We start from the raw sequence: 22,693 nt of genomic DNA, 5'->3' as shown, positions 1-22,693 counted from the left end.
GCCTAATGTAATACTCTCTATTCTTCTCTCTTTCTCCCTTACATATCTTGATTATTCTATTATCTTATCATAGTTTAAGTTAATTTCATAAAAAAAATTAATTGTAATTGGACGGTATATGACAACATTCATAGAAAAGCAGCAACTAGATGTTTTAAAAGGAATACAATAAAACGAACCTTCAACAAACGCATTGAAATAGAGGCATTGCAAACAAATATGTCAAAGAAATCGATAGTCCACCTAACTACCAATGAATAGATTTATTTATTAATCATAAAAATAATAAGAATCATAAATAAACCATAAGAATGTGTAACTAAAAAACCATAAGAATGATAATCCAAACGCGTGCTATCAAAGTAAAAACAAGAGTAAAAGCCTAAAACACCACCAAATCACCATTAACTAATCCACACTCTAGTTTGAAAAACTAAATAATCATAATCCAAAATCTAAAATTGACCTAATCTAACCCACTCCATTTCAGTCCTTTCAGTATCCTGTAGGGAAATCGCATTTTCCATACCCTGCATCACATATGTTCATAGAAAACAATTAAAAAACTTTTCACTCATGCAAATTGCAAATTTTTTACAAAAAAACATATTGATTGAATTTAAGACAAATAAAATTGCAAAGAAAATAAGGACTTACTAGGAGCTTGTGTAACAACATAAGCAGCACCACCAAAATCACACGTGCCACCCCCACGTGACTTCTTCTGATAGTAACTATTGAAAGCAAAGGAAGCATGTGCCTCTAAAGTATTAGGGTTGTAACACGTGGCACCGGGTTGAATCGGAGCACAATCAGCACCACCTTCCCCACACGCATAATCAAGCGCGTGTTTCAACTTCTCCTCGGACAAACCACCATTCGCCACACACCATGTTTGTCCTTTATTCTCCACCACCGACACATCACCACCACTCACCGGTACCTTACTCCTCCCTACACCCGCCACTGGAGCCTGCGCGGACTCCATTGGAGACTCCGCTACCGGTGTCGAAGATTTATTAGTATCTGACACCGTCAACGGAATATCATAAACCTTTTTCTCACTAGGGTAAAATAATCCATAATTTTTCTCCGAAGTGGGACCCGTTTTCTGATTCTCATTAAAAAGAGCAAATAAAAAAACATTAAGAGGGTCCTTAGGTCTTAAAGGGGTCCCACTTCCATTCAAAACCCTTTTCACTAAATTACCATTGTAAGAAGCAGCATTGTCTTGACCAGCACCAATCTCATTGCTATCACCTAAAGAAGGCCACCCCGTTTCAGAAACAGTTATCTTAACATCATCATAATGAAGTGCAGACATGGCAGCATTAACGGCGTCGATTTGAGCGTCTAAAAGATTATCATATTTCAAATGATTACCAGAATCAACAACACCAGGGTTTTGCTTAAACAAAGCATAATCTAATGAGATTGTGTCTGAGTTAGCAGCATAAGCAAAAAAAGGATAAGCGTTAACCATTAAATAAGAACCGGTTTGACGTAGAAACTCGAGCATCGGTTTAATAACCGGTTCAACAAGTTCGGTTTTGAATGAACCGGTTGAGGTAGGGTAAGAAGATTGTAAAGCAGATAGTGCTATTGGAGAAGAGATTAAAATCTGTTTGTCTAGGTTTTGTTTTTGGAGAGAAGCATGAACGTTTTTCATGGCGGGTACGAGGTAGTTGGTCGTGTTTTTAGGGTCTACGAAAACCTCGTTTCCGACAGCAATGGCTTCTATTTGTGTGGCGGGGTAGTGGTTAAGGATGTTGGATTGGATCCATGTGTCGGTGTAGGATTGATCGGCTGCAGCGGAGGAGAGAAGCTCATTTGGCATGGCGACGGTGACTTTGATGCCGGAGTTTGCCAAAGTGGTTAACACGGTGGCGTCGGTGTCGTAAAGCTTTACACGGCTGAAACCTTGTGCTTTCAAAAGCTCTACTACCTTTGATGGTGTTGGTAGGTTATCAGCTATTCTACCGTAGTTGATTCCGATAGATCCCGCTTCTGAAGGCGAAAAAAACACAAGAAAAGAAAAATCATGTCAACCATATTTTTAGGTCAAATAACCTAATGCGAGAAATAGATCTTGATATCTGCCGTTATCAACTGAATTGTACTTACAACACAAAATAAAATAGAAAGAGAGGAATTTAATAGATATACCTGATGATGAAGCATAGAGTGAGAGAAAAAGGAAGAAGAATGAGAATGCAAAAGGAGCCATGTTATGGTGATGCTTTCTTTCTAAGAGAAGAGAGAGCATGCAGTTATTATTTTCTTTTTCTTTGAAGGGAAGGTGATGTTTTTATAGAGAGTGGGTGTACTGGTCGGTTTGGGCTGGTATGAAGAAAAAAGAGTATGCACTTTTTACGCAAAGATGGTGGACCTATTTTGGAGACCCACTCACCAAGTTTTGTCACAACTGCTAAGATTTAGGTTAGAAATTATGGTAACATTTTTTGAGCAAATAATATGGTAAACATGTTTATTTTTTTAAAATAATTTGGTAAACATTTTCAAAAAAAAATGTTTAGTATTTACTCGCTATATTCATTTAAAAAAATATTTAACTCGCTATATTACATTTTTTTAGGGGAGCTATATTGCATATTTTTTTAGTAATGATTCAAGATTTTTTTTATATTTTATAAAATTATTTACATAATGATCCCCGTGAGCTTAGTCCACTTCTCCACAATTACAAGACTGTAATTGTGTGAGCTCTAGCCACTAGACTACTTGACCAAAAAATAATAATTACATAATGTATATTTTTATTATTTATAATATTCCCTCAAAATTAAATATGTAAATAAATATATCATGTAGTATATTATTATAATTTATTATGAATAATTTCTCATTGTGCTGGAATATGTGTAACCATTCATAATAAATTCATAATAAATTTTAATCAAGTATTTGTCTTCTAATCGTTCACCCACATTCATGAATAATCACTCGTAATAAATTCTAATAATATAGTAGTACATGCTATATTTACATATTTTAATAATTTTTAAAAATACTACTAATCTTCCTTTAAAAAAATAATACTACTAATCTTGTGTGTAGATGTTATTTGATTATAAAATAAAAATACAAAGTACTATCAAAAGATTTCGAATTTTTTTAATTTGTAACTATATTTGTGTGTAGATGATATTTGATTATAAAATAAAAATACAAAGTACCTAACAGAAGATTTCTTGCTCAAAAAAAAACAAAAGATTTCAAATTTTTTTAATTTGGAACTATATTTGGTAAATAAATAAATAAAAAACGGTTAAATGGTAACCATCATTTCTTTTCTTTCTTTGTCGACTATATCTAGTTTTGTAAAACATCTACTATGTGGAAACACAAATAGAATTACTATAAAATAACTACAGATTTGGCATGAAGAAGTAACTATCTTAGGTCACCTATCTTGGGCGTATACATAGGACGTGTCCTTTGAATTGATGTCGACGAAAGAGACACGTTATTAATTACTGCTGAAACGGGAAGAGGTGGTGTGTGGTTAAGGATGTTAGTGCAGCAGCTACATAGTATGATATGTTTGTTGGTCCTTCTAACTTTTTTATATGGTCTAGATATCATGCTTATCTTGACTTACAAGAATGAAACAATAATGATGCTTGTGTCATGTGTGGAACAGGGGAGATGGGGTTTCAATCCAATAATTTTGTTTAAACATGAACGTTGGACATCTTTGATTTGATGTTCTTGGCTTTTTTTCTCTTATAATAACGAGATAAGGATTCCCTGTAGATTTACTCTCAAAATTTAAATTCTTGAAGGTGAATTGCATCGTACTATTTATTTTTATTTTTTTAGGGGAAACATAATTGCATCCTACTATTATTTCATTAAATAAAAAAACATATTTTTTTTGTAAGGGATGTGTGTGTGTGTGTATATATATATATATATATATATATTCTTAATTTTAAGGGTTAAATATATTTTTGTTCCCTATAAATATATCAATTTTTTGTTTTAATCCGTTTAAAATTTTCCTTCAACTTTTAGTCCCTACAAAATTTTCAATCATTACTTTTGGTCCCTATTTTGAAGTTAATTTTTGTATTTTTTTTTCATGAAATGTGTGGAATATTGTAAAAAAAATCCCAAAAAAAAAAAAGAATTTTTTAACAAAACCCAAATTAAACATGAATTTTTAACCGTCAAAAATATAAAAAAAATCTTATTAAATTCATGTTTCGTTAAAAAATTCTAATATTTTTTTGGTGAAAATCTTATAGTATTATGATTTTTTTGCAAAATTTTATTCAAAAATATGAATTCTACATGATTTTACTTTAAAGGAAGGACCAAAAGTAAAGATGGAAAAATTTTGAAGGACTAAAAGTTGAAGAAATTTTTTAGAGGGACTAAAACGAAAAGTTGACATATTTATAGGGACCAAAAACATGTGTACTGTTGTTATCAATTTTATGTTTTTATCCCTATAAATATATCAATTTTTTGTTTTAGTCCCTTAAAATTTTCATTCAACTTTTAGTCTTGATAAAAATTTCAATCACTACTTTTGGTCCCTATTTTTAAGTTTAATTTTGAATTTTTTTAATGAAATTGTGCATAAATTTGTAGAATATTGTAAAAATCTCTCCAAAAAAGAATTAGAATTTTTTAACAAAACATAAATTAAATATGAATTTTTAACCACCAAAAATATAAAAATTCATATTTAATTCATGTTTTGTTTAAAAGTTCTAATTTTTTTTTTGAGAGATTCTTATTATATTATAAATTTTTCTGCAAAATTTTATTCAAAAATATGAATTCTACATGTGAGTTTACTTTAAAAGAGGGACCAAAAGTGAAGATGAAAAACTTTTGGGGACTAAAAGTTGAAAGAAAATTTTAGAGGGACTAAAACGAAAAGTTGACAATTTATAGGGATTAAAAACATATTTAACCCTTGTTTATAAATATACAAAATGACAATAGTTATTGGAAATTCACACAAATAAAAGAGTCGGGATTCGAACTCCAAATACAAGGTCTCAAATAATTTCGGCATTTTTATCAGTTGTGCCAGAACTTTTCGATAAGTGTTTGTTTACTTAAGATTTTAAACAGGTGAACTCATTCATAAAAATATTTTACCTGGAAAATTTCAGCTTTCTTTCCCCTTAAGAATTTGATGGCAATTTTAATGGATGTTCACTGTACTTTTTTATGCGGTTGGTTCATTTGTCACCTGGTTTGGTGGAGTTTGACCGACAAATTGTGGGGTAAATAATTTTTTTCAACCACATAGTCTTAATTAATGACCAACTATATCTACATAGATGACTAGTTGTGACCAAGTGTGGACAAGGTTTTTCTCTAACCATTTGAGGACGAAGCCTCTTTTTTTTAGAGATAACGTCGCCATGTTATGTTCGTATTTATTCTGGTTGGTCCTTAAAAAATGAAATAATGATCCTCTAAAAAAACAATTAAATAATGATCTTCTTGGTACAATACGGAACCTTTGAGTTCATATCCAAAATAAAACACTTATATGCAAACAGTGGTTAGGCCTAAGACAATAAATTATTTTTCTGCAATATGAACTAATACTTAGTGTTCATACTTCGAATATGATTGGTTACCTTTTGTGGAAGTAGCTTGTAGGAAGAAAAAATTGAACACTTGTATTAATGCAGGATTTATTAATTGTAGGGGTCATTTAAAAACTATATCAAGATTTAAGCCACAAATGCTACCATTTTTTAATTCGGTCAAATGTTTATCAAGTTTATCTCACAATATATTTAACTTGATAACGTATTCATTAAAAAAATGAGAGTTATAACTTCCCAATGTGATCCTTCTAAAAATGGGTGGAAGTACATTAACAATTCCCACACGCACACACAAACCAACACACGCAAGCGCGCACAGACACATAAGCGCGCCCGCCCATTTGCACAAAGACAAATTTTTGGAGATGAAACATAACCAAAACTAAATTCATGTTACAATATAGGTTTTGTACACAGAACTACACAATAATTTCACTAAGATTACAAGGACACTCCCATCAAACCTAAACTAGAAGTTCACGAACAATATCGATTCAAAAACCTAGATACCAATGATGGTTCTTTCCCTTAATAAATAAAAGGGGAAGACAAGTATGACTCAAACTAATTAGTCCCATTGGAAAAGAACATAGTAAGATAGAATACAACAAGGTCAGTGACCAATCCAACTAAACCAACACAAATCATACACAAGTTGAAATGGCCCCTGCAAAATCTGGCAATTGCTTGTTTACAAGTTGAATGGTTGACTGGAGGCATCTGTCTTGGGCACTCAAACATGACTTGGCTGTTCCAATCAGTGTAAGGCAAGTAGAGGATAATTCATTGCTTAGCTGCCAAACAAGAAACATCACGGGTCAAACTTTTATGGTTCATTTTAAATTTGTGATAACAACATAGTATGGCGAGTTTAACTTGGATTGATCAACATCATACTAGCCGGATTATGCTATAAAAGAATGAATAACTTATAACAGATATGTTCCATATCTCACTAGATTATGTTACAAATCAATCTAATCAGTACGTGAACATTTTGAATAGAAAACAGTAATTTGAAAGCTTAGAGCAAGTTTTCCCGAGAGTACTTCTATCAGACTCATTTCATTAATCAAAAAGTGCTGAATACAACGAGGTAAAATACTCAAAAGTTTGGTGATCATTCACTAAAGTACAATATTGAAGGGACCCAAATCACGCATTAGTTATGGTAGATACACTAAAGTACAACTAATTTTAAACTTTTATCCTCCTTTTTGCTTCTTAATTTTACCCACATCACTAATAAATAAGATTGACTACAAGTGTTAAACGGAAAGCTGAACACAAACAATAATATGACATCTTACCAGAAAAGATGATAAAATGCAATTGCAAGCTTCAAGTGCCATACTTCCTCGAGCAGCCTTCAATTTAGCATAATAAATCAGTACAGATTAAAATTTGTCAAATAAATCAAACAATTTTAACTAAACCATACTGGAGATACCTGAGAAGGTTCTTCCTGAACGGCACAAAGTAGGTTCTCAAGAACAACCTTAGACAAAGAAACAAGTTCTTGCTTGTAAGATAAATCCCCATAGTATAACATGTCATTGCCTGGTATCTGGAAAGGGAAAAAACGATCCTCTGGAAGTTATGATACATAAATAATACAAACTACAAACAGTAAATTTTGTCAATGAAGGCACTTCAATTACTTTATTCAAACAAGGAATTTTGCAAATTAATGGAATTGAACTGAATCAATTCAATCTCTTGGAATTTCAATTCTTTGAAATTTTCATATACATTATCCAAACACAAGCTTAAAATAATTTAGAATATTTAGATTATATCGTATGATTTGTTTCCATATTTCTTTACCTTTCAATATTTGCCACCTTATTTAGTAGGATTAAGACTCTAGCATATATGGTATTTAGTAGATATAAGAGTTAGTGGTTAGTGTTTTTGTATAATTAACAGGTCAAAGTCATTTGTTCTTTTTCTTCCCTCCTTCATTATCTAAAACCCTATAACTTCAACAACCCAAATAAATTATACCCATTACTCTGGAGTTTGGACGCACAAGAAACCAACATGACATTCCTTGATACTCGTTACTAAAATCAACATTTGTTTGGTTCATTTTAGAGTGTAGGAGGGGTTGATATATCATTTTTATTTCATTATTATGTAATCATAAGTTAAAGTTTCTTTTAATCACAGTTTATAAATACAACATAAGGCAAGGTGAGGCTCTATACCTGTGTATTTGCATGATATGGCATAGTCTTTTGTGATAAAGTTGTCAATAATAGTAAGATAGCAGAAAAAATCCGTGTCCTCATTTTTGGGTCAAACCTGCAGGGGATTTCCAATTCATTCATCAAAAAAGATCTGGAAAGAAAAAAGACAGAATATGTGTCAATTGGTGATATATCACAAAGAAAACTGACCATGATTGGGAGCTGATCAATGTATATAAGTTATTTGGGAAGTAGGTAACTGGTACACTGGTATTACCTTCAAAGAATTTGAAGAAAATCATTGTAAGTAGACAGATATGAGAAGGGGCTAAAAGGAAACTATATCTCAAGACCTAGTACACATATATTTCTATTACAGATTATAATAGTGGAGACCTCCCTTAAAAAAGAGGTTTTTAAGTTTTAATAAAATCAATGTGAAAAGTTGAAATAATATTAACCTGGGACCATAATTAAGAAGCTACACAGCTTTCTAATAGATGAAACTAGCCCTTCAACATCAGCTGGAGTTCGAAAGCCTACATGATCGAGCAAAACAACAGTTAACTATTTCTGGATACAAAGAATGCAATTTAGGTTACTACAATAAACATTCTTTTAGAAAGAAGCCATGGTGGCATAAACAGTGCACTTTAATCACAGTACTGAAACAAAAACACGCCGATTCAAGCAGCCAAAAGAAAAGATAAGAGACAATGATGCTAAATAAACACCTCTTGGAATGAAAAGTGCGAGTCTATTTGCAATAAATTTAATATATTGTCTTCTCCATCTCACTGTCGTAATTCCTCATTTCCTCTGTATCCATTCTGTTGCAACACTATTGGCAGTATATATTAAATATAACAAGAGGAATTGTTCATTTATTAAGCTAGTTTTCTGACCAGTTCTATCAACTGTCATAGCACAAGATCTTGGAATAGGTTCATGATTTACACATGAAGGGTGAAATCACAGATTGAGGCTCTTGAATGTAGGTTTGAAAATCAGAGGTATGTCTTGGAGGAAGGTGGGGCTAGGCAGGTATTTTGGAAGCGCTAAACCAAAACACGCAACACGGTATCACAGTACAGGCAGCAAATTTGAAAGCAAAGGAGATGCTGAATTGCATGGATGAGGGGGAAGATGTAGGGAACTAGAAATTCCTCCATTCTCAGGGGACAATGCATTTGGATGGATGAGTAAAATCAAACGTTATTTCAAATTGAAAGGAGTAATGTATGCATAAAATCTTTAGGAAGCAATATAGGGTAGGGCTCTAAATTGATTTCAATGGTTGGAATTGTGAAGTAGAACCAACCTGGGATGAATTCCTTGGTGCACTCCTTGAGAGGTTTCAACCAACCCTAACTCAAAATCCCTATGAACTGTTGTTAAGTCTAAAACAGAAAGGGAAAGTGGCAGAATAAAGAGGACAACTTGAACTCAGGACCACTCAAAGGAGCCGATCCCGAGTATTGCAAAGGAATTTTCTTGAATGGATTTGAATGGCTTGATCAAGGTTCAATTTTTTTTTTTTTGAATCGCAAAATTTATTAAAAACTAAATCTCTTCTCAAGACGAACAGAGACCGGTAAAAACAGTGACTACAAAACAAAGGCGCCCTATATAGGCGGAACACCCAAAATAAACACCATAATCAACACCCAAATACACATCACCTATCAAAGCGCTACCTTCAACAACCACCAAAACCAACTTCAACACCCATGAGACAAAACCTATTAAAACCAACTTCACCCCCTAAATCAAACTCCATCGCGAACAACCACTAAAAATGAAAACCATGAACACCCATCGCCGACTACTCTCCCCAACAAAAACCCCTCTATATCAAACCTCCTCATCACCAAAGTCGAGCCACACATGTAAATGTCATATTCCAACACTGATACGGCTTCCAACACTGATCAAGGTTCAATTGAAACAGCATGTATTCAAATCTTTACGAATATGCTCAAAGAGTCGCTGAAAGGAACTTGCAACTCAACAAGGGATATCTTGGAGTAACAAAGAAGTGGGATCTAATAGGAGTTATACAAATATAAGGACAGTTACTTTGGAGGCCTGAACCAAGAACCCACAGCAGCATGGACATGACTTGAGTTGCAACAGCATACATTGATACTTATATTTTTAATATCTTGATAGTTTTTTTTTTTTAATTAGAAAAGATTTATTGAGTTCATAGAAATAGGTTGGTATGCTATGCCTTTCAAATCATTAAATAATAGACTAGGTTGTTTTTTAAGTATAAAGATTTATTAAGTCATATAAATAGGTTTGTATACAATGCCTTTCAAATTATTAGATAACAGACATAGGGAATAAAAGATAGTTATGATACCCAATTTATTGAGTTTTCAGCTCCACCCAAGTTTTAGATAATAGACCTACCTAGGTAGAAAGAAAACAAAAATATAGCACAACTCATAGTTTGAGCTACATAAATAAGTTTTAGCTGTGATACAACAACAACCAAGCCTTTTCCCACTAAGTGGGGTCGGCTACAAGAATCAAATTACGCCATAATGTTATATCATAAACCATATTTCATTCCAACTCATTAATCTCTAGATCTTTCTTAATAGTTTCTCTTATAGTTTTTCTAGGTCTTTCTCTGCTTCTAGTGATTTGACTATCATCCATCTGATCGACTCTCCTTACTTCAGAATCTACCAGTCTTCTCTCGACATGCCCAAACCACCTAAGCCTATTTTTCACCATCTTTTCTAATATAGGTGCTACCCCAACTCTCTCTCTAATATTGTCATTTCTAATCCAATCCCGTCTAGTCTTTAAAAACCATATAAGAATTTAGCATTGAATAAATTCCCACGAACATGCCACAAGAAACAAATGAATAGTATTCATTTTCAAACATTGGTTCTTAGTACTTCCACATTGGTTGGGTGAACATTTTACAGGTTTTACATATAAACTTACCATGCAAACAGCCAATTCCTGAATCAATCAATCCATCTACATGAGAAACCAAGCCCCCCAAGAATGCAACCTGAAAATTCAAACTATAAATCCATGAATAAATGTACAAAAAGTACATAAAACTTTAACGTGCCAAGAACACTCATACCAACCTCTGCAGTCTCTAGAAAAAGATCAAATTGTCGCTGACCAGAGATAGAAGGTATTGTGACTTCGCTAAATGTGACACAGGACTTGAAAAAACTCAGATCTTTGTTAGTACATTTCAAAGATTGAATTGCTAAAGAATTGCTGGAGTGAACGAGAGTTTCCTGCAAGAAAGAATGATTATATATCACTAAATATTTTACCGGGGCTATTTACAAACATGTGTCTCCGAACATTAGTTTCTTCCAAAACTCTACAAACATTTTTTTTACCTTTAGACTTTATACTTGGAAGAGCATGTCTGGTACACCGAATTTTTTTCAAGGAATTGAATGAAATTGGAATGGGTAGGAATGAGAGAACCATTTGTATTTTGGTGTTCCGTTGTCAAAAATGGAATGGAATGGTGGGTTGGAATGGAATGATCATTCCTATTCCAGTGGTTGGCAACATAAGGAATATAATGGTTCTCTATAAAAGAATTACTCTACCCATAACTTAGCCGTGTGATGCACGGGGTACATCCGCTAGTTGTAGAACAATATCAGATGTTCTGAGGCCATTTGTAACTTTTTCATGAAAAATATACTTCATCGTAAATCAATTGAAACAAAACAATGACAAACCTTAAGCTCGTTGAATCTACCAAAATTTGCTCGGCAATCAACCAGAAATGCTAAATGGGATTCCATCTCCGTTCCATAATCTACCTAGCAATTAGTGACAATTCTTAAAAAAACCATAATCAATGCAAAATCCTTATCACAAACCATAGAACGTTAGCAAATTTAAAAGTTACCATGTGCACAAATCGAGATACTGAACGTGCCACCTGCCCATCATCATCCTTATTTGTAAATTCCATATTATCATGTAGAGCCTGAGAAATTTCAGAAAGCAAGTGTATGCTTGTCGGATCCCTAATATGACCACTCCTGCTCAACAAATAATAATACATAGTACCTTAAAATACGTGTATCATATATATACTAGAAAGCATCCACCGAATGAAAAGTTGGAATTCATTTTTCCACAAATGCACAAAGAATATGTGTATCATATATGTACTAGAAAATCAAGGCGAGCACATATGAGTGCCAATAATGAGTGGAAGAACAGTAAAACAAAATGTTTGTGATAAGTAGTACCTCGTCGCCATATTAAGGATGTATAAAAAGACAACATCTTGTGATTTCCCATGCATTACATCTAAGATTTCAGGAAAATGATTCTACAAAATGGTAACGACAACAGTAAATCACCAATAGCATTTCAGCTATGTTTTGAAGTTTATGAATAACAAAAATGACAGAAAGATGATAGTGTGCAAAAGTATATTATAGGAATGTACCAGACAAAACACATCTTGCAGACACTCAAAATGAGACAGAAGCTTCACCAAGAGAGATTGCAAGCTTGACATTTCATCTACTGTAACTCCTCCGTTCGAAGCACGCTCTGAAATGCCTCTCAAAATGATTTCCAAATGATTATTCTGGCATAGATGAAAGTATTTAGAGGAAAGATTACAAAAGAATGCTGTGGACATTATTCCCATAAATTATTTGAGAGTGGCAGGTAGCGTGATTGGGACCTAAACTGGATAATAATTAATCCATCAAGGAGCAGATAAATCTCAATATTTTATGGATTTTCTTTTATTTGTCTTATATAATAGAGTGCTGAATTTTTGGTTCTATATCTTGTTACTTTTTTGGGTTCTTTCCTTAGCTTCGTTATCATTTCAACTCATAGGTAGCTTTGCCATATTGACTATTTAACAGCCACATAAATAAAAAAAGGTAATTACTACAAATGCATAGCAGCCTCAATAATCTTAACCCTGTGATATGGACAAGAGAGTAGTGCACTCAACAAAAAAGATAAAAATGGCATAAGAACCCTTTTATTCACACAATATACAAGCAACAGCTCTGATTGTACACACTCAACCAAACATACCATGTGATTTTGAAGTATAAGATCAACATAAGCATCTACGACACTCAGGTACTCATCAAGACTCTCGTACGGGACAATAATCTGAAATTGCAGCCAAATTAGAGAATATATCAAATACCTGGAGGTAAAATGATAGTCTGTCAAAAACATGCTTAGAAATGAAGCCCAGAATAAAATCACTAAAACTAAAAAATAATTACAAAAATCGAAATTATCACCATATGCTCAAATCTGAACAAAATCTTTATTATGGAAAGTAAACAACTTAGTTCTGCCCTGAGTTTGGGTGATCTTACACATACATCCCATCATGATATCAAATAAGAGGGGTTTCTGGTATATTAAAAATTAAAATCAGGAGTTGAGTAAATATTAGAAACAGGTCAAAATTTAATTAGTCAAAGTTTATATTAACAGTAAACTAGCTGACAGAGTATATGATTGCTCTGCAGTCATCTCCTAGAAATAGAATCAACCCCCAATTATGACACAATTTTATGGGCCAACACTTCCTTAACTGATCAAACTTCCCTTAATAATCTGGGTCTATATAGAACATCTAACCAAATTCACCAATTTACAACAGTTGGGAAAGGGATTACTAGCATGCAAAATAGCCTTTAACTTAATATGTAGTAAAGAATTAGAGACAACTTCATATGGCTCAACCTACAGCCCATACATGCATACGCACAACTTAGTATGGCTCAACCAACAATCTATGCATGCTTTTTACTTTATATTTCACTAGTTATTTTTCAGGAAAAGTGACTGGTTTATTCGAACAGCTATCTTCATTGGACATACAAAAGGATTGAATAACATATTTTTCATTCTTATTTTTGAGATAATTCTACTTGAGTTATTTTTCTCTCTTTCTATTTCTATTATCATACATATTTTTATTTTGCCAATGCCAATATAAAGGGATTTCCTGTCATTGATATATAATACTTCCTCTTTCTATTTTTTTTTCTTTTCCTAAAACAATAAAATTGATTGAAGAGAATAAATTAATCAAAGAAGTTGAAGACCAAACAGCTATATATCCTCTTAGAAGAACAAAAAAAAAAATGACATCAACTAAGATCGCCCAGTCTTTTGCCTTCCTCTATTAATGAAACCTTTTCCTTACATTCTAACGAAAAATAAATAGAATATGTTCCCCTGACACCATGCTTTCCCACCACTAGAGGAAACAACAAAGAAAATACACCATTTCCCCAAAGGTGTAGATAAATAAAGAGATAGAAATCTACTAAGAATGCATCCATTTGTGAAGAAAGTAATGCAACTCGAAATGTACCAGAAATATGTAAGTACCTGCATAACTTTATCTAACACAGCATTGACAATGTTAACCGGGCATTTCCCTTCATACAGCCTGAACCCAAGCAATCTGTAATTCAGGTGCTGTATTACCAAAAAGAACATTAAAAGTGCATATTAGAATATGGTAAATAACTTCACAATGTGTACTATAAGTATTTAAAGCATGATAAAAATTGTGAATGCAAACCTGATGAAAGGAAGTATCCTTGTTAAATTCAATGAGATGAAGGATATTCACAACATTTGAACTGACTACTTCAAAAGGGAGTTCTTTCAGTAAATGATGAAGAACGACCGAAATACATGAAACAGTCTCAAAATTCTGTTGATTCTTCAACAATCCAAGCTCTGATAGAACTTCATTGACTCGTCTCTTGAGCATAGTACATATACTTAGATCAGCATAACACAAGATAAAGACGGGAGAAAGCAGGGTAAAATTTAGCAAGCTATTTATTATTTTTTTTCAAACTTTTTGTTCAGTTATTGAAAAGATATTGAAGAGTAAGACATAGGACTTGATTTTCCATTCTATATAATAACGACAAGAACCCTAAACATGTAGCTATGTGCATATTTCACGAAGCCTCAACCAGCATTCTCTCTTGAACCGCTGGAGCGAAATTCAAAATGGGAGATCAACAATACCGACCAATGATGTTTTGCTTCATATAACAAAGATGTATGGGGTCTTACAAAAATATGTATGGGACTAGGAAGACATAATATTGTCCAAAACCAGTGAACACATTAATATAAACTTCATCACATACCTGAGATAACCCGCTAAATATACACTTCATAATATACTCAATGGTTGGTTCCATCAGGCTGATTTGCAATTTTTTATTATTTTTGAAATTTCCAAGAGTACTTTCATTGGCAGCTAAGGTTTGCGTCAAAATAACTCTTAGATCATTAACACATGTAACAAGATAACCTGTTCCAGTTGCACAATTCATGAAATAAGTTTTATGAAAATGAACGAGGAAGTATACAGCAAACAGATACAAGAGCAAGACCAGACAAAAAATCTCTGGATTCACAGATCTTATTTCCACGTATTTTAAAAGGGTCCAGCTGGTTCACATATTTTATATATACTACGAATTGACATACAGTATAAACTAAAATACCTATGTCATGTGATGGCAGCTTCTGAGCACAATGAGCCATATATAGACGGCAATATGCAGATGCCACTGGATCTCCTAATCCTCTTGTCATCATCACCAAGCGTTGGAGACTGTCTGTAGGCTGGTCGAGCAGAAAACGCCAGCAAGGCAATAATGCCATCTCCAAGTAACTAGGGTACAATTTCATTTCATATAAACAGTGAGTACATGATATTCAATAAGCAGCAGTCTTAAATGCAGCAATTTCCCAAATGATTTTTAAGCAATATTGACAGAAAACGTTGCCTGTCACATTGCTTAAAATCTTCTGTTTTAACACTCTATGAGAGGTTCCAAAACATGTTTGAAGTTAATTATAAGACGATACTCCACAACAAAGTACATATCTGCAAATAACAGCTACCACTGCCCAAAATAATCCTACAAAATATAGCCAGCCCAAACTTTTTCGTATCAAAGTTCATGTATTTTACCACTATTCACCACATAGGTCCAATTTCTAACTAAGTTCAAATCATCACAAAAGCTTAAGCTGCTTGTTGCAGATGCACTGATTGATTTGTTAGGAAACAACCTACTGTAAGCCACTAAACAGATTTAAGGAAGTGACCCTGACGAAGCAGAGCGATGGACGATTGCATCAATGGGACAGTGTAAAACAGATTGGATGCAAAGCTCCTTACAGATTGAACAAGGAAAATGAGTATACCTAGAGACTGAGACCCCAATTCTCAGCTCTACCATATCCGTGACTCCTTTCAAATTCTTTCCTAGGTCATTCTGTCATTACTCTTTCCATATATTCCTTCTCTTCTCTCTCCTCGCCTCCAATCATGATATGCACCTCTTACATCCAAACCTTTATTGGATTCAGTTACACTTGTCTATTCACACACTCTTCCTCCACTTCAGGCTCTAATACCATCTTAGTTTGGATTGCCTATATGAGACGGGAAAATAGATTCTAGGGACGAACCGACAAAATCTAAGTCTCTAGTATAGGGATTCTAATGATTTAGAATAGAATCCGATACAGAGGAGAAATTGTTCACGAATATTTGAGAGTAAGAGTTTTAGATAGAAGAAGATAATTGTTGAATGTTTGATTCCTTCCATATGAGCCACAAAGGCAAGCTTAAATACAACCATGAGGGATAAGATAGTAAACTGACATAAAATAAAACTAGCGTTTAAAATAAACTAATTAACTATTTATTTTCTGTTACACTATAACTCATCCTTGTAAGGTGAGGGAAGTCTCCCACTTGTAACACTTTTTTAGAGTATATCGCATCCAGTATGTGACTTTTAACACATAAACAATAGAGCAATAGTCAAATGTCAAAGAACTAGGCCAAAGAGGCTTTGCTAGCATATCAAGAACCAGATTATCCCAAAAGCATAAGCAGTTAGCACGGAACCACAAATTGTTTTTATATAACACAAAGCTGGGCATCACCAGCAAAGAAGAATGGCTATTTATTGGGTTTGATTTTAGCTTTAAGATTGCAGCAATTTAGATGGCTATGATTTTTGTAAGAGCGTAGCTATGAACAGTCTTTAAAAACTGAATAGATAGAAATTCTAATTGTGATGTACCACAAAAAAAAAAAAAACTTACAACAATAAGTTAAATAGAGGGAGGGAGAAGGAACTCACATGCGTGGAAGAAGATCTTGCACAGCACCAATTTTGCTGAACCAGTTATAGCAAGTTTCTTTGGCATCGGCACAAATATTGCTTGCTTCAAAGTTTTCTACGCAATTCAAATAAAATATTTAAGAAAAAATAAAGTGCCGTTTTTAAACCAAGACCAACTATCTCTTGCAGACAATCAGCTAGTATGCGATGCAGATGGAAACATATTTGGTGACTTGTTATGTTTGAGATGGCGAGGGCCTTCATTTGAGTTAGGACATATTGTCAATTGGTTAATTCATCCCAAATAAGAAATATGCCAAACTCTATTTCCACAAGTCATATATCACATTTGCACTCCTCTATGATGCATGGATATCCAAAAATGGTTGGTTATCCTAATAGCATTTGTATCTGATACCAATGTATTTGTATTTTTGGTATATCCTTGTTTTTGCATAGTCCCTACCCTCAGAGTACTTGCCAACGACAATAATTACAGAGGGATGTGGGAAAGGGGGAACAGTCACATAGATCAATTTTATTTTAGCTTTAAAAATATACATGTATACATACTCTATTTCATGTACATTTTCTACTTCATATACATTATCATTCTTGTGTCTTAATGATAATGGAACTATTGCATTTGTTTATCATAATGATGCCCATTTCACTTAAATAAAGAAATTCAAAGCAATAGACCGGGAACCTGAACATCCATGAATACAACTTAAACTTTTTCCTATATGAATAAGTTTACAAGCCTTCCACATTTATAGGTATTAACAATCACTATTTTGTTATTGTTTATTACTTTATGATATATTAGATGTTATGTTATCATCTTGATATATTAAACATTTGTTACTACACAATGTAACGATCAGTTTTGTTTCAAAATAATTCACAATATTTGTATTATCTTATTATTGTACTTTAGAAAAGAAAAAAATGAATCATGTTCACAACTTGTCCTGGTATTTGGCTGGAAACTGAAGTGAGATATTCAATAGGCAGCCAGCTGTGAACTTACAGAAAAATTTCAATGACTAGTAAATATTAGAAATGCACTCTGGATATACATTATTATTAGGCAGAATGCATCCTGGGGTCCTTTAAGTTTAATGTTTGCACCGGATCAGCCCTTTGAGTTTTTTTAGTTTCAAATTGGTCCTTTATGTCAGCAATGGTGAACAAGTTAGTCCTTTTTTGTTGTATCAAATTGTTCCCTTTTTTCATCCAACTTTGTTAAAAAGTGCTTACATGACCATTTAACATTGAGGTGGAAGGTGCAAAAAGTGTTTGTGACACCAAACATAACTTACATACATTTTCTTTTTATTATTTCCCAATTCAATCCTAATTTTACAGATAAATATTTCATCAACAAAGTAATCGGTCGATTTTGTTTCAAACCAAGACAGAACAAAACACCTATGAACCCTAGTTTTGAGAGCTGTGAACTTGAACCGGTAATAAACATTCACGTAAATATTTCATCAACAAAGTAATCGGTCGATTTTGTTTTAAACCAAGACAGAACAAAACACCTATCAACCCTAGTTTTGAGAACGGTGAATCTGAACCAGCAATAAACGTTCACATAACCACTTTTTAACTGAGTTTGATGGAAAGAGGGCAACGGTGCATATATTTTATGACTAAAAGGAATAGGTGCTCACTTTTACTGACATAAAGGACCAATTTGAAACTAAAAAAACAAAAAGGACTAATCCGGTACGAAATTTAAACTTAAAGACTTCAAGATGCATTTGGCCTTATTATTAATTAAAAGTTAGGAACCAAGTGACCCAGTTGTAAACAGAGTACAGTTTAAGGAAATTAACATGTGTTAAAATGTCAAAAGACAAAATATCAAGTCTTCAAAACATTAGCATTAAAAAAAGATAAGTTGAAAAATCATTAGCACGCTGCAGACAAGCCATATGTTTGTTCTGACTGAATTACATTACTACAAGCTATGGTGTGTAAACAAGTCAAATTGACAAAGTACCTGCCAAGTTGCAGAGTAAAGTTCCATCTTCAGTAAATTCTGCTTTCTGCTTTATGCGTTTCCAAACCAGGTCCCCAATCATGTCCATGATATCTGTGACAAGGACAAATAGAGTGGGATAAAACTCAGATACTGAAGTATCCACCAAAAGCTTAGCAACCTGCAAATAAATAATCATTTTCAGATGTGCATAGTCAACCACTAGCATTACAATTGAGATCAGAAACAAACAAAAAAAATAATTATTTCCCTCACTCTCAAGTTTGTAGAATGAGTTACTTAACTGGAAAGCCACTTCTATTTAATCAAAATTATTGTAAAAAACATGTCTGCACTCTGTAAAACAAAAATATTACTGAGTGTGAATAAAGCAAAAAGGAAAAGAAAATATAAAAATGTCATATCAGTTTCGAAAGGGCTCTTCCATCCCTATATTATCTGAAACATGAGAAACCAAGCGCAGAAAAATATAAACAACAAGAACTATCCTAACCTGAGAGGTTACATAAAGAAGGATCTCTAACCTAGGATTTCTAGATAAGGTCAAAGAACTACAATGCATGGATATGAAATACAGAAAAACAAGATGGTGTTGAATAGACACTGAAATGAATATTTTCTGTATCCTATTATACAACTGAAAACAGGGTACTACAAACTTTGTAAACTTTAGGATACAGGTACACTAAATAAAATGAAAAAAAAAGTACGAATATACATATAAACATATAAAAATAACATACTGCATAATGTCTATGCACGAGAATTTTATACATTGAACATTATAATGAGTTTTATTTGATCTCATGAGTTTATTCATAATATGGGCTTATATGAGTCAACCCTTGGGGACTTGATTTCAATTGACCAGGAAGCTGACCTAAGGGTGACAAACACTACTTAAGTCATATCACTAGGCGGTCTGAGACTTTTCCAACACACCTCCTTGGACCTAGAGAGCAAGGGAAAAACACAGGTGCCCATCAACGAACTTCTTTTAGAATAGGCTCAGATGTAGTCTTAGATTTGGGCTTAGAGCCTAACTCAACCTCACAAAACTGGATTGTAAGGTGAGGACTGTCTAAGCCTTATTCATAAGCACTATTTATGTCATATCTCTAGACGGTGTGAGACTTATCCAACACTTATTAACAGTAAAAGAAGCATCTCAGATTTTCCTAACTTCTATCCGAGCATCTGAAAAGATTTAGTAAAATGCCATATAAAAGGACCAAATAGTAAACAACCTACTAGATAAAACCTTCGAGTTAATAAATTAAATGAGTATCATACATAAAAATATATTCTAGCTAAATGGAACAACTAGAAAACAAATACGTTTATCTTTCTTCGTGATTTCAAAAAACAAAAAAGGTGATTTAACTTAAACAACTACAATATTGCAAAATAAATTATTAAATACATCAAAGGTCACCTTTATAGATAACTTTAAGGATGTTACACGGTCATCAGCAAGCCAAGACCGGGTAATTTCATCTTTGAGCTCGTGTAGTCGAGAAACATAATCCTGCCAAGTAATCACCTTGACACCCTCATCTGCAAATTTTTGTGGATCATCTAGTTCCTCCAGGTGCATACTTGTTGAAGACTTGTCATGTGCTGAAAATTGGGACGTCACATAATAACTAAATGACATTAAATAAAGGATAAAACATTAAAAATCAATGTAAAAGATATTGGCAATATGGCATACATTTTCCACTTCTCATTAAAACATCGGGCATCTGTAATTTGAAAAATAAATAATTAGTTAATTAAAATAGAAACTGAAGGATTATAGATAAAGGATCAAAATTTGTTTTAGAATACAACGGATTATTTACTAAGCTTACATTAAGATCTAAATATCTAATCTATAAGAATATCAAAGGTAATTATTTTGACATATATTTATAGTAACTAACAGCTATATCTTGCCCTTCATAATAATATTCAATAATTGTAAAATTTTATAACAGAGCATCAAGTAAACAGCTCGTCACAAGGGCAGTGTTACCTAGCATGTACAAAACTTTAAAAAAGGGGAAGCATGATAATGGCCATTCCGGACCATGTTCTTTACCATGGAAACTTTTTGTTTGGGGGGTGGGGGTTGAGGACCATGTTTTTCAGATAAATAGCTGAAGAGTAAAGTTAGCAATATGAAATTCAAAAACACCTCTAAGGGACTGCATAAAGTATACTTAATAAGAATTTACTTTTTGCACAACCAGTAATCACAACATTTGCAAGTCTACTAATGATAGGTAAACCTCTTCCTTAAAAATATTTGATAATTAATATCCATTAATGTAGCCAATGAAACAGTATTTTTCTCAGATGGCAACCAATGAACAATATGAGACAGCTCTATATTTGTGTACCGGAAAAATTTCCAGCCCTAATACACAGCGGTTGACCCTAACTCACTGGTAGTATCAAAATTCATTTCAATCTACCAATACAGGCAAGTAAGAATGCTCAAATTCAATATGAAGTGTCTATAGTGCCATTACAAAACATGCTTCCCTTGCATGACAAATACTACATTTATCCTCAGCCATCCCCAAATACTACCATTTATCCTCAGCCATCCCCAAATACTACCATTTATTTATATGTAGCGCCTTCTTTGATATTCTATACAAACTAGAAAAAGGAAATACAGTGAAACTTACTGAAGAAAGTGAAACCATCTTCGAGACAGGAAACCTCTGCATTAGTAGTCTCCTGAAAGAGGTCCACTCCTTCATTGGCAGATCACTAGCAACTTCATTCAAGTTGCCAGGTTCTGGAGGGCTAGCCTTTGCATCATTATTAATTCCTCCTCTTAGTGGATCAAAGAAGTCAGCATTCCCATCATCGACAATAACGTTAACCTAAACAGAGATTATCAACAGATAATTGAAGATTGTCAGTGTGTCACAACTCACAAGTGCAATGTCCTCAAAATTCTACATAATCACGACAAATCAACCTAAAAAAATCACAACACCAAGCTGTTCTACATAAATTTTCAATATCTTCATTTTTTTTGTTTTACATTGATTAAGCAAATCCCGAGATATCAACAAGTCATAAACTGCGTTTACATAGGTATGTATAGATGATGCACTTATTTTTCTTTTCAAAATTGAAGAAGCTATAAAATGTTTCTAGATAATACATCATTGCATTATTACATATAAGCTACTAATTTGCAATTCACAATCAAAGATTTTATGAAAATTTATCCAAATTTTACAGAATTTATTATTATTCAGTATGCTCAAGAACATTGAATAAACATTTCTCATGTATTTGCTAAGTCAACGAAATGAAATGAAATGAAATTGCGATATGAACCTGTGGGAGGAGTGAAGGTGGAGGAGAGAGGGGATGAGCATCGGCGCGTAGGCGAGGAAGCGCGTGAGATTCCTTCTCAGTTTGGTAATCACGAGTTCTGAACTCCATCAATGAAATTTAGTATTCAGCGATGAGAAGAAAGCTGGCGAAGCACACTTTATACATATGTGTCGTTAAAGAATGTGACAAAAGAAATGAAATAGTCCGTATCAAAACTATATAATACTCTTCAATTATGCAATTCATTAGTCAAAATAGTCTTTCATATTGACATAATTTCTCAATGTTTATAATAAGAGTAATGCTATATAGCACGACATATTTGTCGCACCACATGCACCAAGCATTAACTAC

General features: G+C 33.2%; 2 protein-coding genes across 3 annotated transcripts; both read right to left on the bottom strand.

Annotated features, from left to right (window-relative positions):
• Positions 1-220: 220 nt before the first annotated feature.
• On the bottom strand, positions 221-2,280 carry LOC146955563 (glucan endo-1,3-beta-glucosidase 14-like). The gene is made up of 3 exons (XM_085722057.1): positions 2,167-2,280; positions 658-2,007; positions 221-530 (listed from the first exon to the last, which is right to left on the bottom strand). The coding sequence occupies exons 1-3, from the start codon at positions 2,264-2,266 to the stop codon at positions 496-498; spliced, it is 1,485 nt and encodes a 494-aa protein (XP_085578183.1). The 5' UTR covers positions 2,267-2,280; the 3' UTR covers positions 221-495.
• Positions 2,281-5,959: 3,679 nt separating this feature from the next.
• LOC146955562 (uncharacterized) lies at positions 5,960-22,471 on the bottom strand. Of its 2 annotated transcripts, XM_085722049.1 has the most exons (23): positions 22,340-22,471; positions 21,673-21,873; positions 20,709-20,739; positions 20,430-20,614; positions 18,995-19,154; positions 16,999-17,095; positions 15,340-15,509; positions 14,977-15,143; positions 14,391-14,576; positions 14,195-14,284; positions 12,872-12,952; positions 12,261-12,404; positions 12,058-12,140; positions 11,709-11,844; positions 11,536-11,619; positions 10,915-11,073; positions 10,763-10,832; positions 8,257-8,334; positions 8,006-8,072; positions 7,814-7,910; positions 7,054-7,170; positions 6,914-6,970; positions 5,960-6,397 (listed from the first exon to the last, which is right to left on the bottom strand). In XM_085722049.1, the coding sequence occupies exons 1-23, from the start codon at positions 22,445-22,447 to the stop codon at positions 6,248-6,250; spliced, it is 2,718 nt and encodes a 905-aa protein (XP_085578175.1). In that variant the 5' UTR covers positions 22,448-22,471; the 3' UTR covers positions 5,960-6,247. The 2 variants fall into 2 exon arrangements, with proteins under 2 accessions (XP_085578175.1, XP_085578178.1); XM_085722052.1 differs by lacking the exon at positions 20,709-20,739.
• Between the last annotated feature and the right edge of the window lie 222 nt (positions 22,472-22,693).

This window comes from Medicago sativa, chromosome 1, assembly GCF_051527215.1.
Source record: "Medicago sativa cultivar Bolivia chromosome 1, Bolivia_mono, whole genome shotgun sequence".
NCBI classification, from domain to species: domain Eukaryota; kingdom Viridiplantae; phylum Streptophyta; class Magnoliopsida; order Fabales; family Fabaceae; genus Medicago; species Medicago sativa.
Note: the sequence above shows the minus strand (reverse complement) of the source record. Positions and strands in the feature narration are given on the sequence as shown.

Bases quoted from the DNA above. Each gene is read 5' to 3' on its own strand.
- LOC146955563 (XM_085722057.1), bottom strand. From the start codon at position 2,266: ATGCTCTCTCTTCTCTTAGAAAGAAAGCATCACCATAACATGGCTCCT. The intron at 2,008-2,166 runs GTATATCTATTA...TTTCGCCTTCAG, and splicing joins ACTCTATGCTTCATCATCAG to AAGCGGGATCTATCGGAATC. The intron at 531-657 runs GTAAGTCCTTAT...TATGTGATGCAG, and splicing joins TGTTGTTACACAAGCTCCTA to GGTATGGAAAATGCGATTTC.
- LOC146955562 (XM_085722049.1), bottom strand. From the start codon at position 22,447: ATGGAGTTCAGAACTCGTGATTACCAAACTGAGAAGGAATCTCACGCG. The intron at 19,155-20,429 runs GTGACCTTTGAT...ATTTATTTGCAG, and splicing joins CCTTAAAGTTATCTATAAAG to GTTGCTAAGCTTTTGGTGGA. The intron at 10,833-10,914 runs GTTGGTATGAGT...TTGAATTTTCAG, and splicing joins TTTTTCTAGAGACTGCAGAG to GTTGCATTCTTGGGGGGCTT.